The following is a 24,988-nucleotide window of genomic DNA, read 5'->3' on the forward strand; positions in this document are numbered from 1 at the left end:
AAATAAATTGATTTTTTCAACAATTTTTTTTTAATTGAAAGTTGAAAGAGAGTTTTGGAAAATGTTTTCCTTAAGTTTTGAAGGGAAGTCATTTTCCTTAAATTTGAGGAAAATGAGTTGATTTGGAAAACATTTTCCAAAACATTTAACCCAACCAAATATGAGAAAATTGAAAAACATTTTCCGGAAAATGTTTTCCTTCATACTAAACACACCCTAAATTTATTCTTCTTGTTCATCGTTCTCTCTGTTTCATAAAAACTTTTATCGAAATTTTGGATAAGTGAGGTGAGTTATGAAGGATACAAAAGTGATGAAATTGTTATTGGACAAACGATTTCTTTTGTGAATCTTCAAGTTTATCGAATATCCTTTCGATGAACATTATCGATAAGATGCTAAAGATCAAGAATGCAACAAACTTTGAAGTGAAGCACTGCTATCGGGAGTGCAATCAAGTAGCTGATAGTTTGGCCAAACTAGCCTCGAGCACCGACCAAAATCAAGTTGTATATTCCTATTTTGATTTGCACAGAACCTCTAAAGGCCCCTTTCAACTTGATAAGTGACAAATGCCTTGTATTCGATCCAAATTTGACAAGGCCAACTTTTTGTTAGCTAGGTGGTAATTTTGCCAGAAGCTTGGCTATTTTCAGCCTCTTCTGGCTTATCAATGGTGATGTGATCACCACAAAATGTGTTGTATTTGAGGTGGCCCAGCCCCTCTCTGTATCTTTTTGCTTAATACAACACTGCCTAGAGATAAGACTGGGTAATTTATTTTTTAAAAAAAGAATATCCTTTTGATTTTGATTCAAGATTGTCGAAAATTTCGAGATTCAAAATTCTTCTCTGGTTCATTGAAGATCCTTTCCGTTTGGATTCAAAATTGTTGAAAATTTTGAGTTTCAAAATTATTCTCCTAGTTCATTGAAGATTCTTTCAATTTTGATTCAAAATTATCAAAAATTTTGAGAAGATACATCATGAAGATCCTTTCAATTTAAATTGTTAAGTGTTGTATTTCTACTAGATACATTAAATAAGAAAGTGTTGCCCATAAAATTTTAGGTTTGAGATTGATACATTATTATTTGGTAATTGTTATGTATCAGAAACATTTAGTATAAATTCGAATTTACGTATCATAACTAAAAAATTAGTGCATGATACATTATTATTTATGTATCTTATTTGTTTGAGATCATGAAGATCCTTTCAATTTAAATTGATAAGTGTTGTATTTCTACTAGATACATTAAATAAGAAAGTGTTGCCCATAAGATTTTAAGTTTGAGATCGATACATTATTGTTTGGTAATTGTTATGTATCAGATACATTTAGTATAAATTTGAATTTACGTATTATAACTAAAAAATTAGTGTATGATACATTATTATTTATGTATCTTATTTTGTTTGAGAAATACTATATTTTAAAATAAAAAAAATACATTATACATGTAATTGTTCCAAAATAGCTTCTTTTTTGTGTTTGTGATAAGTAACACAAAGTTTATGTATAAGTACATTTATATTGAACATGATAAACACTAATAAAAAATTCAACAACATTAGAGTTATGTATCAATACCTTAAATATGAACATTATACACTGCATAAAACAAAGGTTATTGTACCAGTGATTTATCAGATCAATGATAACACTAATAAAGATTAATTTAAGACTCAAAATAAACAAGATACATTAAAAATCTGTATCTTTGATAGTGATGGCCGTGCTATGGCAGATCCAACTTTTTTTTTTGGACGTTTTTCAATAGTAGAAACATTAAAAGAAAATAAATATTTTTCAAGAAAAATTTTCAACAACAATATGATTAACTAAAATTGCAAAGGTTCAATAAGATTTCAATGAGGGCAAGGGGTTGAGGTAATTTTATTTTTATTTTTTAAGATGAAAAAATTAAAAAATAATAATAAAAGAAATCAAAAATTGATGTGATGGAAAAAAATCTACCTCTTGAATAATTTGAAATCATTAATTGAAAACAGAAAAGATTTGAAATTCAAAAATAGATTAATTGATAAACTTGAGAGAGACACTTTCTGAAAATCAAAATGAATTTGAAATTGTAACTGCTAACGAAGTGGAGAGAATTTAGGGATAAAATGAAGGAGTGAAATGGGGAGTGGAAAACGTGGGTGTAGGCTGAAAATAAGAGTGAAATATTTATGTATCCGAAAGATTTTATGAATTGGGGGAATAAGGGATTTTTGAATTTTTTAAAAAAGGTAGGGATAAATGGATATTAAGGTAAGTAAATGTGTGTATATAAGTAATTTTTCCTTATATAAAATCCATATAAAAGAAAACATACTTTATATATAGCACTATGTAACAAAATAAATAAAAGATATGATTGAATACATGTAAAAAATATTAATAAAGATTTAAAGACTAAAATTTGAAGACATGATACTTCACAAATTAATTAATACTATGTGTATTATTTATATAACAAGAAATTATAAATAAAAATATTTATATTTGTAATTCTTGGATATATTGATGAATACATTCCTTTTGTTACCCTACGAATGTTATTTAGTAAATTCATTGATGTTTATAATTTGTATAAAATTTGTTTATGGAAGAGTGATGTAGTACCTTTTATAGGCAAAATAAAAGTGATATTTTTAGTTTATTTTATTGGTAATTTTGTCTTTGTTATTATCATTTTTTCATTTTTCATTTTGTAATTTATGAATTTTTTTGTTTGATACTTATATTGAAGTTCGAATAATGCGAATTCAAGTATTGTAGAGCTTGTTTGTATTTTCTTTTTTAAATATTGTAAGAAAAATGCTTATGCAGCTGTAAAGATGTAAGTTCATTCACATATTTATGGTTCATATGGATATAGATTCTATAGCATAATTAAAAAAGGAACTAGAGGTATAAACGTAATAAAATCCTCATACACTATATATTTCATAATATATCTTTTAAATAAATCACATTTACTAATTCACTCAAATATATATTGTTTAAATTGTTTAAAGGTTATTTTATTTTCATAAAAAAGAGGGTATACTAAATTTAAATATATCTATTTTACACCGCGCGAAGCGCGGACATATTCACTAGTGAATAGATAAATCCTAAAAGATATAAAAATAGATAGTAATTTATACCCTCAGTATGAGAACATACATTACAACAATGTGCAAAAAAGAGAGTCTTAAAATGTGTTGAAATTAAAGATTAAATAGGGCCCAATTAAATATGATTTTTAAATGGGTTACATCTTAAATGAGTTGAAATTGACCCAATTCAAATTATCTTGAGCTCCGCCCATAAATTTTTGAATGAGTTAGACGAGTTATATATATTTAGGCTCATTTTGACATTCATAACTGTACATTATATGGAAGTATGAAAAAGAATTTATTGTAATACTTTTTATCGAAAAATCATATTATACACGTCCGTAAGTAGGAGTATGAATTTTTATCGATGAAAACCATGACAGAAAATTTAAAATATGTTTTTATTTTTTCGAAAACACTTTTCGTAGAATATCAATATGAAAAAAAAAAAACAATTTCGAAAATATAAAAACACTCACTTGGGTTTTAGTTTCAGAGAAAAGATATCTGAAAAAAAAAGATTTTATTTTACTATTCAAAATCACATTATTTCCCTTTATAACTTCGATGAAAATGTTTTAACTTATGTATTATAGGCAAAACTAATTTATGTCCATAACTTATGTTCGATAAACAAAACCACTATGTTAATATTTAAAGTAACCCGAAAACAAGCTAAAAGCCCAATTCAAAACGGGTCAAGTATATTATAAAAAGGATGGCTGACATTTCTCTTATCTTTTATCTTTTGAGGATTTTGCCATTGTGGCTCCATAATCCCCTTGGTGAGTTCATCTCTCTCCCCTTCTTCTGTAAATTCAATGTTTTTTTCTTGTACTATATCTAATTGGGTGTTCGAAAATGTAGTTAATTTTAGCTGTCTTGCAAATCTTGGTTTACTAGTCTCTCCGTTTCAATTTGTTAGTCTGGTTTTGGCTTTGGCAAATAATGTAAGAAAGTAAAGAAATTTTGTGAATCTTGTGGGGTTAAACTAATGATACGTAGAATCTACCAAAATGTTCTTTAATCTTGTATGGTGAACAAACATGAAATGTGGAAAGGTAGAATTGAAGAGTTGCTATTGGAAATTGAAATGGAGGGAGTAGTATTTATGTTTCACTAGGATTTGAACTTGAGACGTTATGGTTCTCAATCTACTTTATTGACCGCTAGCTAGAGTTTAGGGGGCTACAATGTTGATGAACACACTAGTGTTTATGTTGTTGTTGATACTGGTTTCCTTTGATTTCTCTTTGTTTGTGGTTTAAAGACTTGTCCTTTATGATTAAATATGGTCCTTTTATGACCAATTGCTTGCGTAAGGACTTATTTGCGGAATATTTTTTGGTGTAGAGTTTGTGTAATGCGTTTGTGGTGGAGGGTTTTTGATGTTTGGTGTAATTTTGAAAAAAGCAATGAGTGGAAGTAATGTGTATTGATATCCAAGAGATATAGAATGGAGTAAAGATAGTTGTAATGAGGACTTGAGTACTTTTCTGGTTAGGTGTGTGTGTTTTAGTACATCAATTCATTCAGTATATAGGATTGGGAAATGTATTTTTTGAAACATTTTATTTGTTTTCCTCCTTGTTTTATCATCAAGTTAAATGCATTATTAAAGATTGATAATAAGCTCAGCAAATTGGATTATATTTTGATAAAATTTTGAGTATTAAGAAATGACAATATTATCTTAACACTGGTTGGAGCGAGCGATAAGGAGAAAGAGTTGAAATAGTAGTAATAGGAAATGACTTATCTCGTAAGTGAGAGGAGTTATTTCCCCCTTTTGATGGAAACCATTTTTTCTTAGGAAATATTTCTAGGAACCATTTTTTATTACTCTTCTACTGTTCTAGTCATACCAAGCAGTGTTAAAGTCAGAGTCAGACCTTCTGTGGACTTAATATAAAAATATATTTTATCCATTTTGTGTTCGCGATGATCAGAGGAAATTTTAGATTGGCTATAAGATTCTTGGTAGTTGTTATGGTAATAGTTTTGTCCTCTTAGTAGTTCTATGCTCATATTTCCCATTGTTAAATATCACTCCCTTTCCTTTAGGCCTCTCATCTCTGAGAGTAAGTGCCGCGAGAGGCTACTGAATTTCTTTGTTTTCTTTGCAGCGTGAAAATGGCAGTGAGTTTGAGTCTTGTTTCCTCATTCAAAGGACTCTCCTTATCTTCCAATTCTCTCCTCGGGGTTTCACTTCCCATTCCCCCCAAGTTCTCCGTTTCCTTCCCGTTGAAATCTCCATTGACAATTGAGTCTGCACACAAGAAAGGAGCAGGTAGCACTAAGAACGGTCGAGATTCTCCTGGACAGAGGCTTGGTGTCAAGATTTATGGTGACCAAGTCGCCAAGCCCGGTTCTATAATTGTTCGCCAGCGCGGTACAAAGGTTTTGATTTTACTTCTTCTGGGTCTCCTCTTTTATTTTTATTTTTATTTTTTTTGCCTAAAACTCATATTTACTGTGGAAGTTCTGATAGTTCTTTTGATTGATTAATGGTGCTTGAAATGAATTCAGACAAACCCGCCCAAGTAAAGTATAATTCCAGTTTCTTTGCTCAATACCTCACAAACATACTAGGTCCTGACATCGTGTCAATATCTCTGCTCCATTCTTCTAGCTTTCTGCATTTGGATTGTATATTATTTGTTGGAAATATGTGGATCATCTAAAGGGCATTAGATTGAGTACAAAACAAGGTATTGGAAGGTTTAAGGGGATACTTATCTTGTTGTCATTTGAAGTAATAGACTGCTATAAGGTTTAAGGTTCTGAGCTCTCGTACCTGATCTATCGTGAAGACATAGTTAGAAGTCCTCTTAAAGAAATGACAAGCACAGTTGTAATCTGCTCTAACTTATAGTCATTTATCTAAATTTAGTATGCAAATCTTTTGGTACTTTAAGGCTGCACACTTGTATATAAATCCGACTTGAGTTGTTCTTCGTTTCTGACAATATGATGATGCTTATTCTGTTTCCTTGATGATTACTAATCGTCCTCTTGGTGATATTTCCAGTTCCACCCAGGAAAGAATGTTGGACTTGGCAAAGATCACACAATATTTTCTTTGATTGATGGACTAGTCAAATTTGAAAAGTTTGGGCCCGACAGAAAAAAGGTTGAGTTCTTTAGCTTACTGCTTGTAGATATGTGGTACACCAGTGTTATTAACGTATACTGAATGTACAGATAAGTGTTTATCCACGTGAGGTGCAACCTGAAAACCCCAACAGCTATAGAAACCGAAAGAGAGAGTCCTTCAGATTACAACGTGAACGTAGAAAGGCACGAAGAGAAGGTGTCATCCCCGAGCCTCAGTTGATAGTTGCTTCTGCTGCTGAATCCTCCGAGGATAATCCTACAACCACTTGCTGATAATGGTCTTTCGACTTTTTAAACATTCTGTTGTCGTTTTGGTTATTGCTAGTAGTTACTTGGGAACACATATGCAGGCACATTTTCTAAACTGTGTTTCTGCCATTGTTGTCTTTTGTTTGTAAATCACTAAATTGTGTTACTGAAAGCATTAGTCTTTGTCACAGTTTGTATGAGTACAGAATGAAATATATGATTCAGAAGATGCAGCTTGGTACAATAGCACAGCCAAAAGAGTTTAAAAGGTCAAGTTTCATTCAGTTTAAGTGTTCAATTCGGAAAAATTATATGTAAAATGGTCCAATTGACAATTTGAGTCAAATATAAAGACCTCCTTCCATCATGTCCAAATTCATGATCAAATTTAAACTTGTTTAACTCTCTAAATTCGATTCCTGCCATATAAATTGGGACAATGAGAGTATATTTAAAAGTAAAATGAGTATTATAAGGGTTCATTTGGTATGAGAAGGAATATTAATTTTGGGATAAATGACAAGATTGTATTATACTACATTATTATACCATAACGATAGGATAAGTTATCTTATCATACCATGAGAAAACTAATCCTATGAAATAGGATAAATTTATTTATCTTATCCCTCATAACCATAATTAAACTTTTAGTGGTCGTTTGGTTGGGATCAAGCTATTCTGCAATAAGTTATTTCACTATGTATATGAGATAACTTATCCCATCACTATGACGAAAATGGTGGGATAAATAATCCAGAAACTACCTAATATCTCATACTGAACTTGGGATAAAATAATCCTACATTTTATCATGAATTTATTATACATTATATCTAACACCAAAATTAGTCCAATCCCGAAACAAATATACAAAATGTAAATAGTAAAGGAAAAAACAATATTTGAGATCCGACCCGGAAACCGACTTGAACCCGAAAATGCTGCAAAACAAAATTGTGGCAGCCATTCCTCTGTTCCTTTTCTAGAGGATTTTGCGATTCTGGTTGTTCTTCATCAGGTGAGTTCATCTGTCTCTTCTCATATTTTAAATTTAGTTCTAATATGTGTTACTCGAGTCGAGTGTAAATCGCACTAGGCAAGTCCTGTGAACAAGCTCGAGTCAAAAGGGCCAATAAGGGGTTTCGAACATGAGACCTCTGACTAAAAACTTATGGTTCTCAATTCTATTGACTAGCCAAATTTTAGCTGACTGCAATTTTGATGAACATACTAGAGTTTATATTGTCATTGATACTGATTTTTTTCTGATTTCTGTTTCTTTGTGGTTTAAAGACTTGTCCTTTTTGATTAAATCGTGCTCCCTTTATCACCAATTGTTTGTGTAAGGCCTTGTTTGTGGAATCTATTTTGAGGTAGAGTTTGTGAATGAGACTATGGAGGAGGGTTGATGATGTTAGGCGTAATCTTGAAAAGAAGAGTGAATGTGATGTGTATTGCTAGGAGCAAGAGATAATTGTAATGAGGACTAAAGGTGCTTTTTCCATTTAGGTGTGTTAGGCATGAAGGAAAATGTTTTTCGGAAAAATAAGTTGTGGGTATTATATGTAAGCATTGGTTGGAGCTAGCCGAGGAAGTGGTAAAGTCTGCGTACGCTCTACCCTCACCAGACCCCACTTAGCGGGATTTCACGGGGTATGTTGTTGTTGTTGTTGGTTGGAGCTAGCGATATGGAGTAAGAGTTGAAATAGCAGTAAAAGGACATGACTTATGAGATAAGTCAAGAGTCATTTTCCTCTTTTGATGGAAAATATTTTCAGTAACCAAACACCAAAACATAACTTCTTATATTTGAAGTTAACAATTTTAAAATGATGTAGTTGTGGGGAATGATTTTAGTCATACCGAACAGTGCCAAAATCACAATCAGCCTTTTCTAGACTTACTATCAAAAATGTATTTTTTTCTGAATTGTGTTGGTGATGATCGGAGTAAATTTTGGATTGGTTATAAGACTCTTGTTAGTTGTTATGTCGATAGTTAGTTCTATGGTCATTGCTTTCCATTTTTATACTTGGTACACTTTGGCACATCCTAATATGGTGAAAGAGAAACGAGCCTTAGTCTTGAATTCCTTTAAGATCTCTTACATTCAGCTTGTTACCCTTCTTTAAACTTCCAAGATAATTTCAGACTGTTTTTGATATTGTGATATTGGATTCTACAACAGTCCTAGTTTGTATGCTTGGGTTGTGCCCGAGTTTTTTTTACCTTTTTTTAGTTACATAAGCTTTTTCATTCCATGGGCAAATTCTAAGAGGGAAACCTAAAACCATCTGTATATGGAATGTACTAATAAAATAAAAGAAGGTACTGGACTGGAAATTATATAGCAATAGACGTTTAGATTAGGAAAATGATGCAATTGTAGAATTTGTCAGTGCAAGATGCTTTTTGTGGCTTACATAGTCCGAACCTATACTGATGATAGCTCTAATCAGCAGGTTGATTGAGCTGCTCTTGAGTCATAATGTCATTTGTACCTATTTATGTTTGATGCAGGTTTTAGTTTGTATTTAGATTGAGAGGGACAGAATACAGTCACTGGTTGCCATCTCAGCCATTGCCAATCATCTTACGTGCTTGATATGATATTTTTTGCAAGTTCTTTCATATATTATTTAATGAAGATGGAATACTCCATCTCCTGGTTCTTGCTTATCATGTTGTTACCCCTTTTCGATCTCTTGGCATTTTATTTGTAGAATCATTTGACATCTGTCCAAGCCTCGGTGGACAGAGTTACCTTATACTTGTTGTTGGTGGGAGGTAGCAGGTATCCCATGGAAGCAAGTTGACCCGGACACCACGGTTATCAAAAAATTAATAATCTGTAGAATCATTTGTAGATCCCTCAACTTGCAACCGGGACTAGGTACTGCATTTATCTTCTAACTTCTGCTGAAAGAGAATCCCACTAAAACTTACTGATAAAAAGATACATATAAGTAAGTCCTTCTAAAGCTTATTGCTAACTACAGCTGCAAGCATACTTGAGAATTCTGCAAATTAAGCAGATTCATTTCAATTGAAGAGCTTTTCTTTTGGGTGGCAGGTGGGAGAAGCAGAGGTGGATCCAAGATTTTAAGTCTATGGGTTCTTGATTTTAGTACACTACAACGACTGGTTTCGGGATAGATATCTAATTCACACATATTAAGTGAATTTCATTTCTTAACACCATTACATAGTTTGGGCCAAACCTCTACTGGATTCTGCGAACCCATACCTTGTGGTGTAGATCCGCAGCCGCCCCAGGGGGAGAAAACTGTTAAATGAAAATTTGTTGGTAAATTTACGCCAAAGCAAGAATAAAAATGGAAAACTCTGAACAATTTCTCTGAATTATGAATCTAGTGCCTGTTGACTGCAAAGAGACTCAGAATTTAGGGAATGGTACTTACCAGAACCATAAGACCAGCAAGCTATCCAAGATGATATTTGGAAGCCTATCTTGCTCTTAATGTTATATAATAGGTCTGTTAGACCAGGTTCTGTATATGCTTGATCAAGTTGTTCTCAAAAGTCATTACAACACAGCCAGTAGAAAAATGCTGATTGCTGAAAGTGAAATAGAGTGACTGTTGCTGCATGGGCAATGAATCATATTGGTGCCCATGAAACTTGGACTCTCCAAAAATGTTGTCGCACTTGTGTTGAATCCTCCAAAAAAGCTACTTTTGGAGGATCCGACTCGCACTTGTTGGCATTTTTGAAGAGTCGGAGCAACTTAGATTGGTCCAATCATCCTACTTGTAGACATCTATGTTGATTATTTCACACTCTTGCTCTGAACTTTAAGCATTTCTATCCTTGAAGCCTTTGATTTGTTGCGTTGAGAAAAAAGAAAGTTGATATTGACCATATGCTGCCAAGATGTTCTTACTTTCTATACTGCTCCTGAAAGTATTGACACAGCTCCTCCTTCCACATGTTTATTGTTCATTTTATCTTCTGCTTCATTGAGATGCCTTATTCTTCTTCTCTTTGTGGTTTAGTGTTTGTTAACCTTCAGCATATCCCTTTTTGTCTCACCACGTTGTCTCTTGTTTGCATCAGTCATCAGGTTCTTGAAGTTGACCGGTGATGGGAAATAGGCCAGCAAAGCCGGAGAGAGATGAGGTGCTTTTGAAGATTGTGCCTCCTCTAGATCAAGCATACGTTCGATGGCTAGCTCGTGACCTCGAGAGGATTCATGGCTTCACTCCAAGAAACCCTCGTGCTGTAAGGCCACCCGATCATTACATAGAATACATGCGCTTACAGGGATGGTTGGATGTCAGCTTAGATGACCCCGACCTTGCTCGTCTACTTAAATAATGGAGTAAATCAACTGCAATACTCTTAAGAACATGTATAAACTTCAAATTGATGTTTAGTTTTCTGTACTGGTACAGTGAGATTCAGATGCTGAGCAGTGGTATGATTTATGAATGGAAATCTTGTCAAATATTTACTTGTATGCTTGAGCTATGTGACTTTATTAGTATGAGTTTGCAACTATTTTCCCCCAGAGGGTTGTGGTGTTCGAGTCATGGAATAGACTAACCTTGTAGAGAACACTTCCCCCAAGGTTAGTCTATTCCCATGACTCGAACACCCAAGGAGGCCAACTATAACAGCACAAATGCGTATTAGTTGGCAACAACCTCTATATCTCCATAAGATAGACAAAGTCTAGATATACTTTATTCTCTCAAACCTCTCATATGGAATTTCATCGGGTATGTTGCTATTATACAAAGTTGTGATATATTTTTCAAGTGCCGTGAATCTTGCTCCTCCTTTTAGTTTTGTTGAGTAGGTTTCAAAGATTATTTTCATAATTGTTTAATCTAGTGCGACTTACTTCTGATTTAAAACTGACTAACAATTCAAACGATAACCTAACCTCTAATGGCTAATAATCAATAATGAATATCGTAATAATTCTCTAACATATCTACAAATCGACAAGCCATATCGAACCATATCCCTAATCCTATAGACCCTTATTATTGTATTTATAATGACACAAATATTATTGATGACTATATATGATTATTGCTATGCAAGTAACTTTTTTTTTAACCGATTAACTAAACATATTAAAATCTCTATCAATAAATAAATTTTTATGGAGCCCATAGAATTCAATTTGACATGTGAAAATAGAGGGTGCAAACTAGATCCAAACTTTCTTAACCATATGATTAAACTATAATTGCATATCATATTGTTAAAAAAAAAACATAGTACTAAAGTACCATTTATTTAATTTGATTAATTAATTTTTATAATATAGTATTTTTTTTATTTACAAATAACTGCAAATTCCCTCCACCTATATATCCGAACCAAATTCCCTCTCTTTCTTCTTCTTCTTCTTCCCTTTCTCTCTCTTCCCGCTATTTTCTTTTTCCCTTTTCCCAATTTCAGATCTCATCTTCTTCATCTTTTTCCACTCAATTCTCCTTTTTTTCCATCAATTCCCACTTTTTTGCCAAACCCCATATGCCTAAAACTTCAAGAATCGAAAAGGGCTTTCAATTTCATCAATTTTACCTCTTGTTTTGTCACTGAAAACAAAAAAGATAGATTTTTTTGGGAATTTTGGGAGTTTATAGCAGGTGGGGTTGTTCAAGAACGAAGATTTTAGCAGATCATGAAACCCCAACAGCAGCAGCAGCAGCAACAATCTTTGAAGCGTCAGCTTCAGTTTTCGTCGATTAAACCGGTGTTTGGCGACTACCACCGGTTTTCCACAGAACCAGTTGATTGTTGCTCTCAAGAACCCCCTGGAATTGTTGTGAAGACTCCGGTGAGCTTTTTTTACTGTTATTTAGTGTCTTACTGATGTAATATATGTGTGTGGTGTAAATTGAACAGTGTTGTGTAAAAATTGCTGTTGGAGTTTGGGTATTAATGGTGAAATTGGATTTATTGATTGCTGGTTAAGATGCTTGACTGGAAAATTTGAGGTTTTGTGTTGTTTAAGTGAAGCTTTTGAGGTGGGTTTGACTTGAATTGTAGTTTTACTGTTAAGGCTCTTGTGAGCTCTCCAATTGTGTAATGCTATGCTGTGTATCTTTCTGTGATGTAGTTTGCTTTATTGTTGAATGACAGTGGTAGAAATGGATCAAGGAACATGTTGTGTTAAATGTTGTTGAATTTTGGATGTCGAGACTAGTGAGCTTTCTTTGTGATTCTTTAGTGCCTTACTGATGCAATATAGGTGTGTTTATGGGATAAATGAACAGTTTTATGTGTAATCTGTTGTTGGCGTCTGGATATTAAATGGTGAAAGTTGCTTTATTGATCGTTGGTTAAGATTTTCGACTGGAAAAATTGAGGTTTTGTGCTGTTTAAGTGAAGTTTTGAGGTGGCTTTGACTGGAATTCTTGCTTTACAATTCAGGCTCTTGTAAGCTCTCCATTTTCCTATGCTGTATGTCTTTCTGTGATGTAGTTTACTTTATTGTTGAGTGCCAGTGGTATAAAATGGATCAAGGAACTGGTTGTGTTAAATGTGCTGTTGAATTTTGGATGTATAGTGGTCATAGTAGCTTTATTGAGCTCAACTTGTTTCTCCAATCGGAAAAGCATTTGAGAAATGTTTCAAAGGGACTATGCGTAAGTATCTGAGAAATGTTTCAGATGTAGCACACTATTTATTAGGTTTTATAGGACATATTCTTTTTGATACGAGTCTCTAGAACCTTGATCTAGTGGAAGATTTGGTAGTATTTAATCTACCACCAAACTTAAGGAAGACTAATTTATCGGGCATATTCGCTAATTTAATTTTTCTCTTTCCTTTTATTGGTTTTGGGGAATGTTTAAACCAATGAACTTATGGTCTCATTACATCCTCGCACTGAGCAGCTATTTGATGGTTGTTTCATCTGTTTTTTCCATAACAATACATCCGTCTTCGGCTATCCAAGCTATGAACTGTTAGTATGACCATCAGTGTGACTAATTTTCACTTATTAATCAAAGTGTTGATAGTATGTGATTAATTTGCCATTGTTCATGCGAAATACTTGTTAATTTAAAATGAAACTTGCACTTAGCCTCTGCTAATTTAAAGGAGATGCATGCGGTTGACAAGTTCACATTTATATATCAATTTCATTTTCAGACACAATTTAGGTTAAATCTTTAAAATAATTTGCTGACAGAGCTTGGGGTACTCAATTGTCTTTTTCAGCCACTGAAGCGGAAGAGTGCAGCAGCAAATTATGGACAGGGGGTTGGTGACCGGAATCCAGCTTCTGGATATGCTAATGTCAACAGTCCCATACAGACACCAGTATCTGGAAAAAATGCACAGAAAGTTCCTAGGACTTCAAAGGCCAGATCTGCTTCTCAAGCTGTTACCTTCAACGTTGGTGAGGATTTTTGAGAAAAATGTTTCATTCAAAATGTTAGTGTACTTCATGTACTTTCAATGGAGCATTCAGTATAGCAATCTTACTTCTGCAAGCCAGTAAATTGTAGATTATCTGCTGCTGCTTCTTTTCATACCCTTCTCTCTCTCAATCCTTATCTTTGTTGTTCACTTTTTCTGAGACAAACCTTATTTATATAAGCAGAGAATTACTAGTTCTAACTTTTGCTTATTGAATTTACAGGATCCCCTTCAGGCAATAATGTTACTCCTGTTGGTCCTTGTCGATATGATAGCTCCCTGGGTAAATTAAAACTTTGATGACATAATTGTTGATTTGTCCTTTAATCTATTATTTCTCTAATGCCTGAGTTGTTCTAAAGTGTTACATATTTGTGGTTTATTGGATACTTCTCTGGCAATTACCTGTTAAATGGAAGAGCTATATACTAAACTAGTACTTATAACAGCATCTCTTGATTTCCATTCAGGTCTTCTAACGAAGAAGTTCATCAATCTAATCAAACATGCAGAAGACGGTATGCTTGATCTAAATAAAGCTGCTGATACATTAGAGGTGAAGTTCAATTTATTCAAACAATGCAGAAGACAGTATTCTGAATCTTGATGCTACTATGCCTGATGAGGTCTTACCAGTTTAGGTGGTTATTTCTTATAACAGGTGCAGAAAAGGCGTATATATGACATCACAAATGTCCTGGAAGGCATTGGGCTGATAGAAAAGAAACTCAAGAACAGGATCCAGTGGAAGTATGGGCGGAGATACTCATCCAATTTGAATAAATTGCTCAGTTGCTTATTATCAATATTTATAATGCGATTCGGGATAATTCAGAGAAAACATAAGTTAAAATATGATTTTAAACATTATTATGTAGGGGTCAAGGTGTCTCGAAACCAGGAGAAGCTGACGAGAGTGTTGCAAGTTTACAGGTAAGGACCATTACTCCAACGCCTGTTGTATTTCTTAATGTTTTTTAGTTTACACATTTGTCCTCTAAAAGTGAAGTAACTTGAGCAAAAGGGGCTCGGACTGATGAAAAGATCCTCTATTTTTTCACAAAACAACAGTTTTAAGCATTCCAATGCTCTTAATTTTAACCTGTGCCTCCTCTGCTGAAGGCTGCTAACTTGCATTGACCTGCTAGTAACATCTTTAATGGTATTCTCTTATCGGGAGTTTGCACTCTTGCAGGCAGAAGTGGAAAAGTTGACGGTTGAAGAGCATAGATTAGATGACCAGATAAGGTAACTTCTTAACTTGTAATACAAAAATCCAACAGTGCTTTGCTTCATCTCTGACCTTACATTGTGTTATTGTTCGCTTCTTTCAGAGAAATGCAGGAAAGTTTAAGGGACCTCAGTGAAGATGAAAATAATCAAAGGTAGCATCTTTGGCTTAAATATAATTAACATTCTGCTCATGTGATTTTTGATGGATTTAGCTGCTCACCATTTTCTTCTTCATTCTTAAATACTGATATCCTGAAAATTTCTTTTCAAAGATGGCTTTTCGTCACTGAAGATGATATCAAGAGCTTACCTTGTTTCCAGGTAATATTTTAACCCTCCTTCCAATTTTTCCATTCCTTTTCTTTCTAAATGCAACCTTCAATAATTGACCGCTTAGTCTAAAAATTGATTGGTTTGATCAGAATGAAACATTGATAGCAATTAAAGCTCCACATGGTACCACTTTAGAAGTTCCAGACCCTGACGAGGTAACCTATATCTCCTTATTACAGAAAAAATATTGTTCCATTTCTTGCCCTTTAATCACTTCCACATATCTTAGCATGTCCTTCTTGCCTCTAATAGGCTGTTGATTATCCACAAAGGAGATACAGAATAGTGTTACGGAGCACGATGGGCCCCATTGATGTTTACCTAGTCAGGTATTTGCTGCTTCTTAGCACAATATGAATCCAGGATGGAGAGAAGGGGAGGGTGCTTCTAATCTTTTTACATTATATGGGGTATAATGGATATATTTCAATCTTTGAAACTAGAGTTGTTGTGTTTTATTTAGTCAATTTGAGGAGAAGTTTGAGGAGGTAAATGCTGTTGAGGCACCCCCAAGTGTGCCTTCAACGTCTGGTCTGAATGAGAATGCAACTGCAACATTGGCTACTGAGGAGAATGAAGAAGTTGATATTGGCATGGAGGGAAAAGAAAATCAAAATGTGCGTTCAGAAGTTGGTACTTCACAGGACTTTATGACTGGAATCATGAAGATTGTTCCAGATGTTGATGTAAGTTACTGTTTACGAGCATTGCATTAACCTCTCGTTGCAAGCATTACATTAACTGTTCATGGGCATTATTAAATAATTGCAATGCTATTGAATGCCGGGCAAAAGTAAGAAAGTACGACCCATAAAGCATTTGCATTTTGCCATTCCTTGAAGAATAGATGTTTCAGACACGATCATATTTATTATGATAAAATTTAGGATTTGAATAACTATGGTTTTCAGTTTCTAATTATTTTCAATCTTTCAGAACGAAGCAGATTACTGGCTTTTGTCAGATGCAGATGTTAGCATCACTGACATGTGGAGGACAGAATGTATCCTTCTGAAATCTGTTTTCTGTTATTATCAAAAGGATTTAACTTTATATATATTGATTCGAACACTATCGATGTATTATGGACAGTTACATGTAGTTACCTTTTTAGGCTACCTGTTTTGTGCATCGAAGTTGAACTTTTATTGAAATTACTTCTCTGAATGTAACATCCTTAACTTGGAAATAGCTGCTATTGACTGGAACGAGTTGGATGTAATTCAAGAAGATTATTCAATCGCTAATGTCAGTACCCCAAGAGCCCAAACTCCACCACCCACCACAACTGAAGTACCTTCTGCTGCTAACACTGCCGGGTGCTAAATGGTATTTGCTGGTGCTTGTATGGATGCTCTCGTTTAGTTTTCTAAAAGATGAATGCCGCTCCATCTGCACGATGATGCTTGTATTATTGGTTGAACAAAAGCTTCTACATTAGATTCAATCCCCTGTACAGCCATTTGAACTCTATAAAGGAAAGAACAAGTGCATCCAGAGCTGTTGCATTTGAGGCTCAAGATATTGCAAGACTCGAGCCGGTTGTTCATTGTACAGTTTAGATATACTTAGATTGCACTTGTAACAGCAACAGTCGGTAGGTTAAGCTGTCGATATCTTGCCTTGTGTATCGTATAACTCATTGCTTTCTATGATCTTAGCTCTAACAATATAATTAGGTTGATTTAGCCTAGATTATTCTCATACTTTGGACAAGTTTTATTTAGTTGCTGCAGTTCTTTTTACATTTGAATGTGTCTGGAGTTTGCTTTTCTGCTATTCAAGTTCTCAAATTGCATCTATTGAGAAAGGGGGACTTGGAGCAATAGTAAACTGTTGAGTCGTGGAATCAACCATTGATGCTTGCTTTTATCTTACTGCCTGCACTACACCCCCTTGGGGTGCAGAACTTTCCCAATCCTAGCACGAACGTGAGATACTTTGTGGACTGAGGCTAAATTGAGAAGAACGATAGAACATCGATGAATTGTATTTCCAGTTATATACTGAGCTAAATCTTGCACTTATCAACAGTGTTGTTATACTTGGCTATAACAATCAAATACTAGTAAGATAATTAACCTGTAGTATTTACTAACACACATATTACATCTGCAGCAAAATTGTGTTCAAAATCAACCTAGTTTTACTTCTCTTTATCAACTTTCTTTCCAATCCAACTAGCAACAATTGGTGTTAAAGCAACAGTAGGGGGAAATCTAATAGGTGATGCAGCTTTGTGAGCAGCATAAGCCAATGCAAAAGTTCCCACTTTCTCACCAGTCTCATCAGTAGAAATTCCCACCTGCAAAATATATATATGAGTTCCTATTAGAAATTCCCACCTGCAAAATATATATATGAGTTCGTATAGTCAAAATGCTTGCAATATTGGGACTGAGATGAGTTTAAATGGAGCAATATGGACAACGAGAATTCATACTAGCCAATCCTAGCTTGTTTGAGATTGAGACGTAGTAATAGCAGCTGTAACATGCCAACCTACGCTTCACATGGTATTCATGCATCTGTTCATCAGTACACGATAAAATCACTCAACTACGAACTTTTCTCTCACAAAGTCACTCAACTTTGATTTTTTAATTAAAATTTCAATAGTTGAGTGACTTTTTGAGAGAAAAGCACATAGTTAAGTGACTTTTGGGTTGAAATCATAGTTGAGTGACTTTATGAGAGCAAAACTCATAGTTGAGTGACTTTTGAGTTAAAAACCAAAGTTGAGTGACCATTTGAGATATTATCTCGATTTTTATTCCAATTTCATTGACTGCCAGACTATACTCGGACTCTTCAAATATGTTGCTATCCTTTAAAAATACACTACTTTTGGGAATGTAAAACGCTCTTCAAATATGTTGCTATCCTTCAAAAATGCACTACTTTTGGGAATCCAAAACGCACCTAACAATAGTTTTGAAAAGCCAGAGCAGCATAGACATTGAACCATGCCACACCTTAAAGGTGCAAAAAAACATTCTTTTGGAGGATCTGACATGAACCAGCCCCGAGCAGCATAGCTGCCAGGCCACACACCTTGGAGGTGCAAGAACACATTATATCTCTTTCCTCCTTTTCTACTAATTCATTCAAACCAAACTTAATAGCAAGTTTGTGTTGGAAAAAGTGTACCTTTTGTAGCAAGGATTGAACATCAACACCAGAATTGATGAGAGCATAACAGAGACCAAATGATATCAATGAGAGAGTAATGGAAGTTGCTAAATAAGCTCCTCCATATTTTGCCAAAAGCTCTTTTGCTTGATCCCCTTTTGATCTCTTATCCTTGTTCTCTTCATCTCCATCCTCTTTTGAGCTAAATATCTGAAATCATTTAATATATTAACAATAAATGCATGATACGTGTTTGCACCCTTAATCAACCACAATTAATTAACATATTTTTCACCTCTTTGTTTCACTTAACCATAGTAATTTTAATATGGTTTGATTATTAATCCTATGTTCCTAATTATTTGTCCACTTTTGAATTGACACACCTATTAAAAAAATAATTAATAAAAATTTAATATTTTCAAGAAGTTAAACATTTTTCAAAGTAATTAATTGATAGTATAATAGGTAAAAAAAAATTGTCTTTCTTGATTTATCAAAATCAACAAGTAAAGTAATTAGGGACTGATGGAGTATCAATTAATAGCGATAAAATAATAAATTCACTATATCAATTATTATTTTTCTTAATAGATATCTCAAGTCAAAATTTGACGAGTAAATCCGAACAGAAAAGAAGAGTACCTTCCATAGGCCAGCTTCTAGACCAAATTTCTTTGTGATTTCCTCAGCAGACTTAACTTCTTCTGTTGTTTTCTCCTTCAATGCTCTAATTTTAAACTTTTTATTGGAATTTGAGGTACCTGAATTTAGTACCTTGTTTGGTTTTCTTAAATTTGGAAACACAGGAAATAAAGAACAAAGAGCAATTCTATTATACTGAGAAGAAATTTGCAAAGCAGAAGCCATATTTTTTTTGAGTTTATCCAAACGTGGCGTTAGTTCTCTTCTTCTTTTAGGAGTGGACTCAAATGGAGAGTTAAACAAAAAAAAAAATCAGATGGAGAGAAAGACAAGTTTCCTTATTTCTAGCCTTTCTTTGTTTTAACAAATGAAAAAATGGAGATATTCTATATTCCTTACTATTGGGCTTCCTACTTCTTTTTTGGGCCTAGTCCAATCATACATATTTTTTTTTTAGAAAGAAAGATTTTTCCCGTGTTTGGTATCTACGTTAGAACTCGACTAAAATTTGAATTCATGCCGACTCCGTACCCTCAATAAGACTCGAACTCGAGATTTGTGGTTAAAGATGAAAGAGTACTTATTACTCGATTGCAATCTTTGTTGGTCCAATCATATACTAAAGATTAAGAAAAATTACGTGATGTGGCAAATATTTAATTGTATTTATGATAAATAGTTAGTATAATTTTAAAAGATTATGAACAATAACTATGTTTTGGGTTATGTAGTAAATATACAATATACATGCGCGTCGAGGCAGCTCTTTGAGCATTTTTAGTTGATAAAATTGATATCTGATGTCAAAATACAATTCTTTCGCCTGATACGAATGATATTCAACTAATACAATAATTGTAGCTAATTATAATTATGCTCGTAATTACCCCTTTAAACTACCGTTATTTATGATTTTTTTTCTCAAATAATCAGGAGGGATAACCAGTTTTTGGGTTTCTCATGAGTTTTTAGCCACCATTTGAAAAGTAAATGAAAAATAGTCGCACTTTAATGGAAAAGTAAAATTTAAACAAAAGTATCCTTACTTAAAACATGAAATGACGTATATAAATTTAAATTCCATTAATTATTTCTTGATTTTATATTTATAAATGTTTGAACCTCATAATTATTATTTTTTTTGGTTTTGAACTTCTAGAAACTTTTAAACCTCTTTTTTGGTTTTGAACTTATAAATATTTAAACTTTATGAATAGTAAGTTATACATTCATTATTATAACTTACTACTCAATTTTAAATAATTATCAGTGGACCTGATAATTTGAATTGTTTTTTTTTTCTTTTAATGAATATCAAACATTGCTTAGTAATGAAGGGAACTACATTTTGCTATTTTCTTGAAGTGAAAATTTTTAGAGTGACAAAATTACTCTATATAATTTTTTTCTCCCCTTTTATTTTATACAAATTAAATGACTAAATTGATTGCAATTTGGAAGACAACTTAGCTCTAAATTGATGCATTACTTGAAATTGAAAATGAGAACTAATCTAAAAATTGCCTTAAGCAGAAGTAAATTAACTATTAAGAAAGCAAACAAAATCTTGAAAATATACCACTAAAGATGGTAGTGAAATTGCAAGTACTATTTAATTTTTAATTAGAGGTCTCGAGTTTGAACCGTGAGTATATAATCATCTTTATTAAGAGAATTTATCTCTCAAAATGAAACTTTTCGATGTAAATTCAGATTAATCAAACTTCAAAACATATATTGAATATCAAGTGAAAAGAAAAGACAACCTTGCAAAACATAGCTATTGTTCCTTTTAGCAAAATTTTGGTAATAGGTAAAGCTCATTCACCAACAAATTAATGATATATGAACATGAAAATGTAGATAAATGTTTTTTTTGAAGAAAAAATTAATGTTTATAAGTAAGTACAAAAATATTATCTCAAGAACAATTATATATAATCAAATAAAATATTATAAGGATGGAATAAGATGAAGTGAGAGTTCGGAGATAGCAAAAGTGGGATGAGATGGAGTGAGAGTTCGGGGATAGCGAAGGAAGATGAGACACTAAACTTAAAAGGTCACTTATCAAAAAAAAATTCACTACTTCAATTATGTAAATCATTTTTCTAATTTTTTTAAAAAATATTTTTTGTTTTAAAAAGATCCAACATAATTAGACAAACCGAACATACAAAAACTATTAAAAAGCATTTTTCAAAAAATATTTCCCCTCACCAAACACTCCCCTATTCTCATTATATATATTTTTTCCTATAAAAAATGCACATTTCGATAGAATAATAAAAAGACCTATCAGTGGGCTCTTCAAATCATGTATTACTTGTAATTTACTTCACTCTTCATATTTCTCATTTTATATTAAGATATTTATGTATATATAATGTTTCTATATTAAGAAAAATATTTATGTATATATAACGTTTATCGATTACTTTTGGGTGATGTCTTTAAAAAATCAAATTTCGAATAATTTAAGGACATAATTGAATTTTTTGATTTTGTTTTGAAGCAGCTATATGTTGAAAGGTTTTTTTTTAAAAAAGTTACTTGACTAATTAATTAAAGGACATTTTGAGCTAGTTAACTAATAATGAGACCTATATTTTGTCAAAAAATATAACGGAGAATAAAATTGACCTATTTCAAATAGTTCAGATAATTTTTAGCCCTTTTCCTGGTTCACAAATAACCACATCTTAATCCCTACAATAAAAAAAAAACAATCAATCACTGTCTTAAATTTTTTATAATAATATTAAATTTTTAAATATTGGATAATTGAAACTTGCGTGTGTAATCAAATACCATTTACATATCCAACCTTTAAAAAAATTGCGTTTGTAATTATTCTTTGGTATTTGCACACATATATATATGGCAAAAATATACTATATAATTAATATAAGCTTTCAGGGTTAATTCGTTAGAAATCTTAAAATTACTTTTCTTAAATAAAATGTATATCAAAATCAAAAATCAACTTTATTTCATATAAGATAAAAATAAAGTACGTATATATTCTATTTTTTCCCAACCTTCATTTATAAAATCATATCAAAATAAGGTATTATAGTAAGTACTTTAATATTTATCGAGAGTATAAATAAGCTTAGCTAGATATATATTTTCCATCTTACCTTTAAAGAGTCAACTACCTAGCTCTACACAATTATTATACACGTCTCTCTTACTTGTTATCTACGGCAAATTTATTGGATAATCTAATAAAATAAATTGACACAAATTTATTAAAAATATTTTAAGTTCTACACACGGTTTTAATTTGTTTGATTTGTATGTTGGGATTATAATTTATAGTATGAAGATTTAATTTAATTATAATAAAATTATTTAGTAAATATATTTTGTCCAAATCTTCTTTTTAAAGTTGAGAATCTATTCAAAATAAAATATATAAATGTGATGTATATTATATAGAATCAATTGAAAAGAGAATAAGAATAACAACAAATAATATGATAACTAAAAAAATAACAAGGTAATATTAAAATTCTTGAAAATTCAAACAAACTTTTATACTTTAAAGTTATTTTTTCACATCATCAAATCCCACTCTTCATCCATATCCTTAGACAAAACGTAAAAGAAAGAGACCAGAAAAAAAAAAATGCAAAAAAAATCCTCAATATAATCCCCCTTTTTCCTCCCATATGGATCAAATAAATAAATGGAAATGACCAATATACAAAATCTTATAAGGGTACAATATTATGTAGTCTTACTCTTATCTTACATTAGAAAGACAGTTTTAGAAAAACTCTCTGTTCAAAGAAAACCAAAATTGAACATTAATAATAATAACATACGTAGGGTAATTAGATATAAAAAGGATAAAATATAAAAAAAATTACCTAAATACACAATTTATTTTACAATATTCTTTAAAATTTCCTCTCATTTGAAAAAATTACAAAAATTTCCACTCTCTCCTATTCTCGGATACATCACTTTACGCGATGTATCGATCATATACATCACTTTATGCGATGTATAGGGACATACGCTATGTACCGATGTATTGAGTGATGTATCCGAAACGAGGACGTTTTGGAATGTATAAATTGTATTTTGTGTAAAATTTGGAAAAGACCAGATATTAGATGTAATTAATTCTTAGCACTATGTGTTTTGTGTAAAAATTTTCCAAAACATACACGAATCTTATCTCCATCTTTTTGGTCAATTATATTAAACAGTCAAAACAATATTTTCTTTGACCATTAATGTTTTCTAAATATTTATAATATTAATTAATTTGACCAAATAAAAATTGAAACATTATATCACAAGTTAACTCATTTATTTCCTTCTATATAACACCTTATTTTTCTTCTTCTTCAAAATGTGTTCAAAAATGTCATCAAAAAACAAAAAAAAATGGAATTGCATTACTTCCAATGGAACAGCAGGCTGTGGCTGCAGCAAGCCCAAATTATCAGAAATTATTCAGCCCAAACCCAAGCCCAGGCCCAAACCCGAGCCCAATTCTCACTCATCTTCAACCTCGAATTCAGATTCACCATCTCCGACGATTTTGCCGGCGAAGATCGTCGGAAGTGTGGCCGTAGTGAAGGATTCTGATGATCCGTTTGGGGATTTCCGGCAATCGATGTTGCAGATGATAACGGAGAAGGAGATTTACTCGTACGATGATTTGAATGAGCTTTTGAATTGTTTTTTACAGCTGAATTCGCCTTCTCATCATGATATTATTGTTCAAGCTTTCATGGAGATCTGGAATAATGGGAAAAATTGTTTCCAAGTAGGATCCTAATTTAACTTTTTTTCTTCTTTTTTTGGGTGAAGTCTCGCTCAATTGCTCGAATTCTTCGAAAATATTAGATAATAGCATGTTGGGATTGGAGAATCTGATATGACTTATGAGTAATATATATCCTATATTTTATGTTAATCGGATTCTTTAAAAATGTTGTATGAATTTCTGAAAAAATAGTATTGGATAATTATTATATTTTAAAATTTACGACCTTAATATTAAAAATATGAGTAACTTATAAACTATATCTTGTTTTTTTTTTTTGGGTTTAATAAATCTTTAATTATGATGAACTTTTATATGTTTTCTTTTCTCTAAAAAAAGAAGAAGCTATATTGAAAAACCAAATAAAATTGTATCAAACAGAGTATATATCTAATTTTCCTGATATTTTGCGGTAAATAAATAATATATTATTCGTCGGTTCAATTTTATATATTATTAGTTTGATTTTTTATTTTTAAATACGCTATATTAATAACCAAATCAATAAGATGTTTTTATCAGTTTTTGGTCCTTAACGATTCGATTTCGGTTTAACCAATAAGAAAGTGTGCATAAAATAATCATATGACTTCTCTAATAATTTGGCGCGACAAGACAATAATATAGCTTTACGGAATGCTCATAAAATATAAACAATAGTAACTAACATGAAGGAATTATTCAAGTACAACGTCCACTTTTATTTGTCGTGTTGTGCTTTTCGAAAGTCAATTTGACTAATTTTCAAAATTAAATTAGATTGCATCAATTCAATATTTTAAATAAAAAATTTAGACATTCAAAAACTATACAAAAAGTACTATAAATTGCAATTTTTTACATATCGATATGATGAAAAAATACATAGTAAAATGTTAGTCAGAGTTCTTATAGTTTGACTCTAAAAAACGAAAATATGACAATTAAAAGTATAACGTGAATTGAAGGCTAAAGATCAAATGT

The 24,988-nt window shown here is 32.1% G+C and overlaps 5 protein-coding genes across 5 annotated transcripts; 4 read left to right on the forward strand and 1 right to left on the reverse strand.

The window, feature by feature from the left end:
* Window positions 1-3,807: 3,807 nt before the first annotated feature.
* LOC125844698 (50S ribosomal protein L27, chloroplastic) lies at window positions 3,808-6,621 on the forward strand. Its single transcript, XM_049524026.1, has 4 exons — window positions 3,808-3,899; window positions 5,241-5,514; window positions 6,146-6,247; window positions 6,319-6,621. Exons 2-4 carry the CDS (start codon window positions 5,248-5,250, stop codon window positions 6,502-6,504), a joined length of 555 nt encoding a protein of 184 aa, XP_049379983.1. The 5' UTR covers window positions 3,808-3,899; window positions 5,241-5,247; the 3' UTR covers window positions 6,505-6,621.
* Window positions 6,622-7,397: 776 nt separating this feature from the next.
* On the forward strand, window positions 7,398-10,914 carry LOC125845336 (uncharacterized). The gene is made up of 2 exons (XM_049524824.1): window positions 7,398-7,501; window positions 10,561-10,914. The coding sequence occupies exon 2, from the start codon at window positions 10,588-10,590 to the stop codon at window positions 10,819-10,821; it is 234 nt and encodes a 77-aa protein (XP_049380781.1). The 5' UTR covers window positions 7,398-7,501; window positions 10,561-10,587; the 3' UTR covers window positions 10,822-10,914.
* Window positions 10,915-11,842: 928 nt separating this feature from the next.
* On the forward strand, window positions 11,843-17,212 carry LOC125844375 (transcription factor E2FB). The gene is made up of 14 exons (XM_049523679.1): window positions 11,843-12,301; window positions 13,693-13,873; window positions 14,117-14,176; window positions 14,364-14,449; window positions 14,555-14,643; window positions 14,772-14,826; window positions 15,089-15,141; window positions 15,228-15,278; window positions 15,399-15,447; window positions 15,549-15,614; window positions 15,712-15,788; window positions 15,923-16,145; window positions 16,396-16,462; window positions 16,652-17,212. Exons 1-14 carry the CDS (start codon window positions 12,146-12,148, stop codon window positions 16,783-16,785), a joined length of 1,347 nt encoding a protein of 448 aa, XP_049379636.1. The 5' UTR covers window positions 11,843-12,145; the 3' UTR covers window positions 16,786-17,212.
* Window positions 17,213-17,529: 317 nt separating this feature from the next.
* Window positions 17,530-19,576, reverse strand: LOC125844376 (uncharacterized). Its single transcript, XM_049523680.1, has 3 exons — window positions 19,237-19,576; window positions 18,610-18,801; window positions 17,530-17,764 (listed from the first exon to the last, which is right to left on the reverse strand). Exons 1-3 carry the CDS (start codon window positions 19,459-19,461, stop codon window positions 17,606-17,608), a joined length of 576 nt encoding a protein of 191 aa, XP_049379637.1. The 5' UTR covers window positions 19,462-19,576; the 3' UTR covers window positions 17,530-17,605.
* Window positions 19,577-23,591: 4,015 nt separating this feature from the next.
* Window positions 23,592-24,175, forward strand: LOC125844695 (transcription repressor OFP6). Its single transcript, XM_049524023.1, has one exon. The coding sequence runs from the start codon at window positions 23,606-23,608 to the stop codon at window positions 24,035-24,037; it is 432 nt and encodes a 143-aa protein (XP_049379980.1). The 5' UTR covers window positions 23,592-23,605; the 3' UTR covers window positions 24,038-24,175.
* The last annotated feature ends 813 nt before the right edge of the window (window positions 24,176-24,988 follow it).

Source organism: Solanum stenotomum, chromosome 11 (genome assembly GCF_019186545.1).
Source record: "Solanum stenotomum isolate F172 chromosome 11, ASM1918654v1, whole genome shotgun sequence".
NCBI lineage: Eukaryota > Viridiplantae > Streptophyta > Magnoliopsida > Solanales > Solanaceae > Solanum > Solanum stenotomum.

What these genes read in the sequence shown, in the direction of transcription:
- LOC125844698 (XM_049524026.1), top strand. Translation starts at nt 5,248, where the DNA reads ATGGCAGTGAGTTTGAGTCTTGTTTCCTCATTCAAAGGACTCTCCTTA. An exon ending in TTCGCCAGCGCGGTACAAAG is followed by an intron (nt 5,515 to 6,145) that starts GTTTTGATTTTA and finishes TGATATTTCCAG; the next exon opens with TTCCACCCAGGAAAGAATGT. An exon ending in TTGGGCCCGACAGAAAAAAG is followed by an intron (nt 6,248 to 6,318) that starts GTTGAGTTCTTT and finishes CTGAATGTACAG; the next exon opens with ATAAGTGTTTATCCACGTGA.
- LOC125845336 (XM_049524824.1), top strand. Translation starts at nt 10,588, where the DNA reads ATGGGAAATAGGCCAGCAAAGCCGGAGAGAGATGAGGTGCTTTTGAAG.
- LOC125844375 (XM_049523679.1), top strand. Translation starts at nt 12,146, where the DNA reads ATGAAACCCCAACAGCAGCAGCAGCAGCAACAATCTTTGAAGCGTCAG. An exon ending in TCGATATGATAGCTCCCTGG is followed by an intron (nt 14,177 to 14,363) that starts GTAAATTAAAAC and finishes ATTTCCATTCAG; the next exon opens with GTCTTCTAACGAAGAAGTTC. An exon ending in TGACATGTGGAGGACAGAAT is followed by an intron (nt 16,463 to 16,651) that starts GTATCCTTCTGA and finishes ACTTGGAAATAG; the next exon opens with CTGCTATTGACTGGAACGAG.
- LOC125844376 (XM_049523680.1), bottom strand. Translation starts at nt 19,461, where the DNA reads ATGGCTTCTGCTTTGCAAATTTCTTCTCAGTATAATAGAATTGCTCTT. An exon ending in TAGAAGCTGGCCTATGGAAG is followed by an intron (nt 18,802 to 19,236) that starts GTACTCTTCTTT and finishes AAATGATTTCAG; the next exon opens with ATATTTAGCTCAAAAGAGGA. An exon ending in TTCAATCCTTGCTACAAAAG is followed by an intron (nt 17,765 to 18,609) that starts GTACACTTTTTC and finishes TATATTTTGCAG; the next exon opens with GTGGGAATTTCTACTGATGA.
- LOC125844695 (XM_049524023.1), top strand. Translation starts at nt 23,606, where the DNA reads ATGTGTTCAAAAATGTCATCAAAAAACAAAAAAAAATGGAATTGCATT.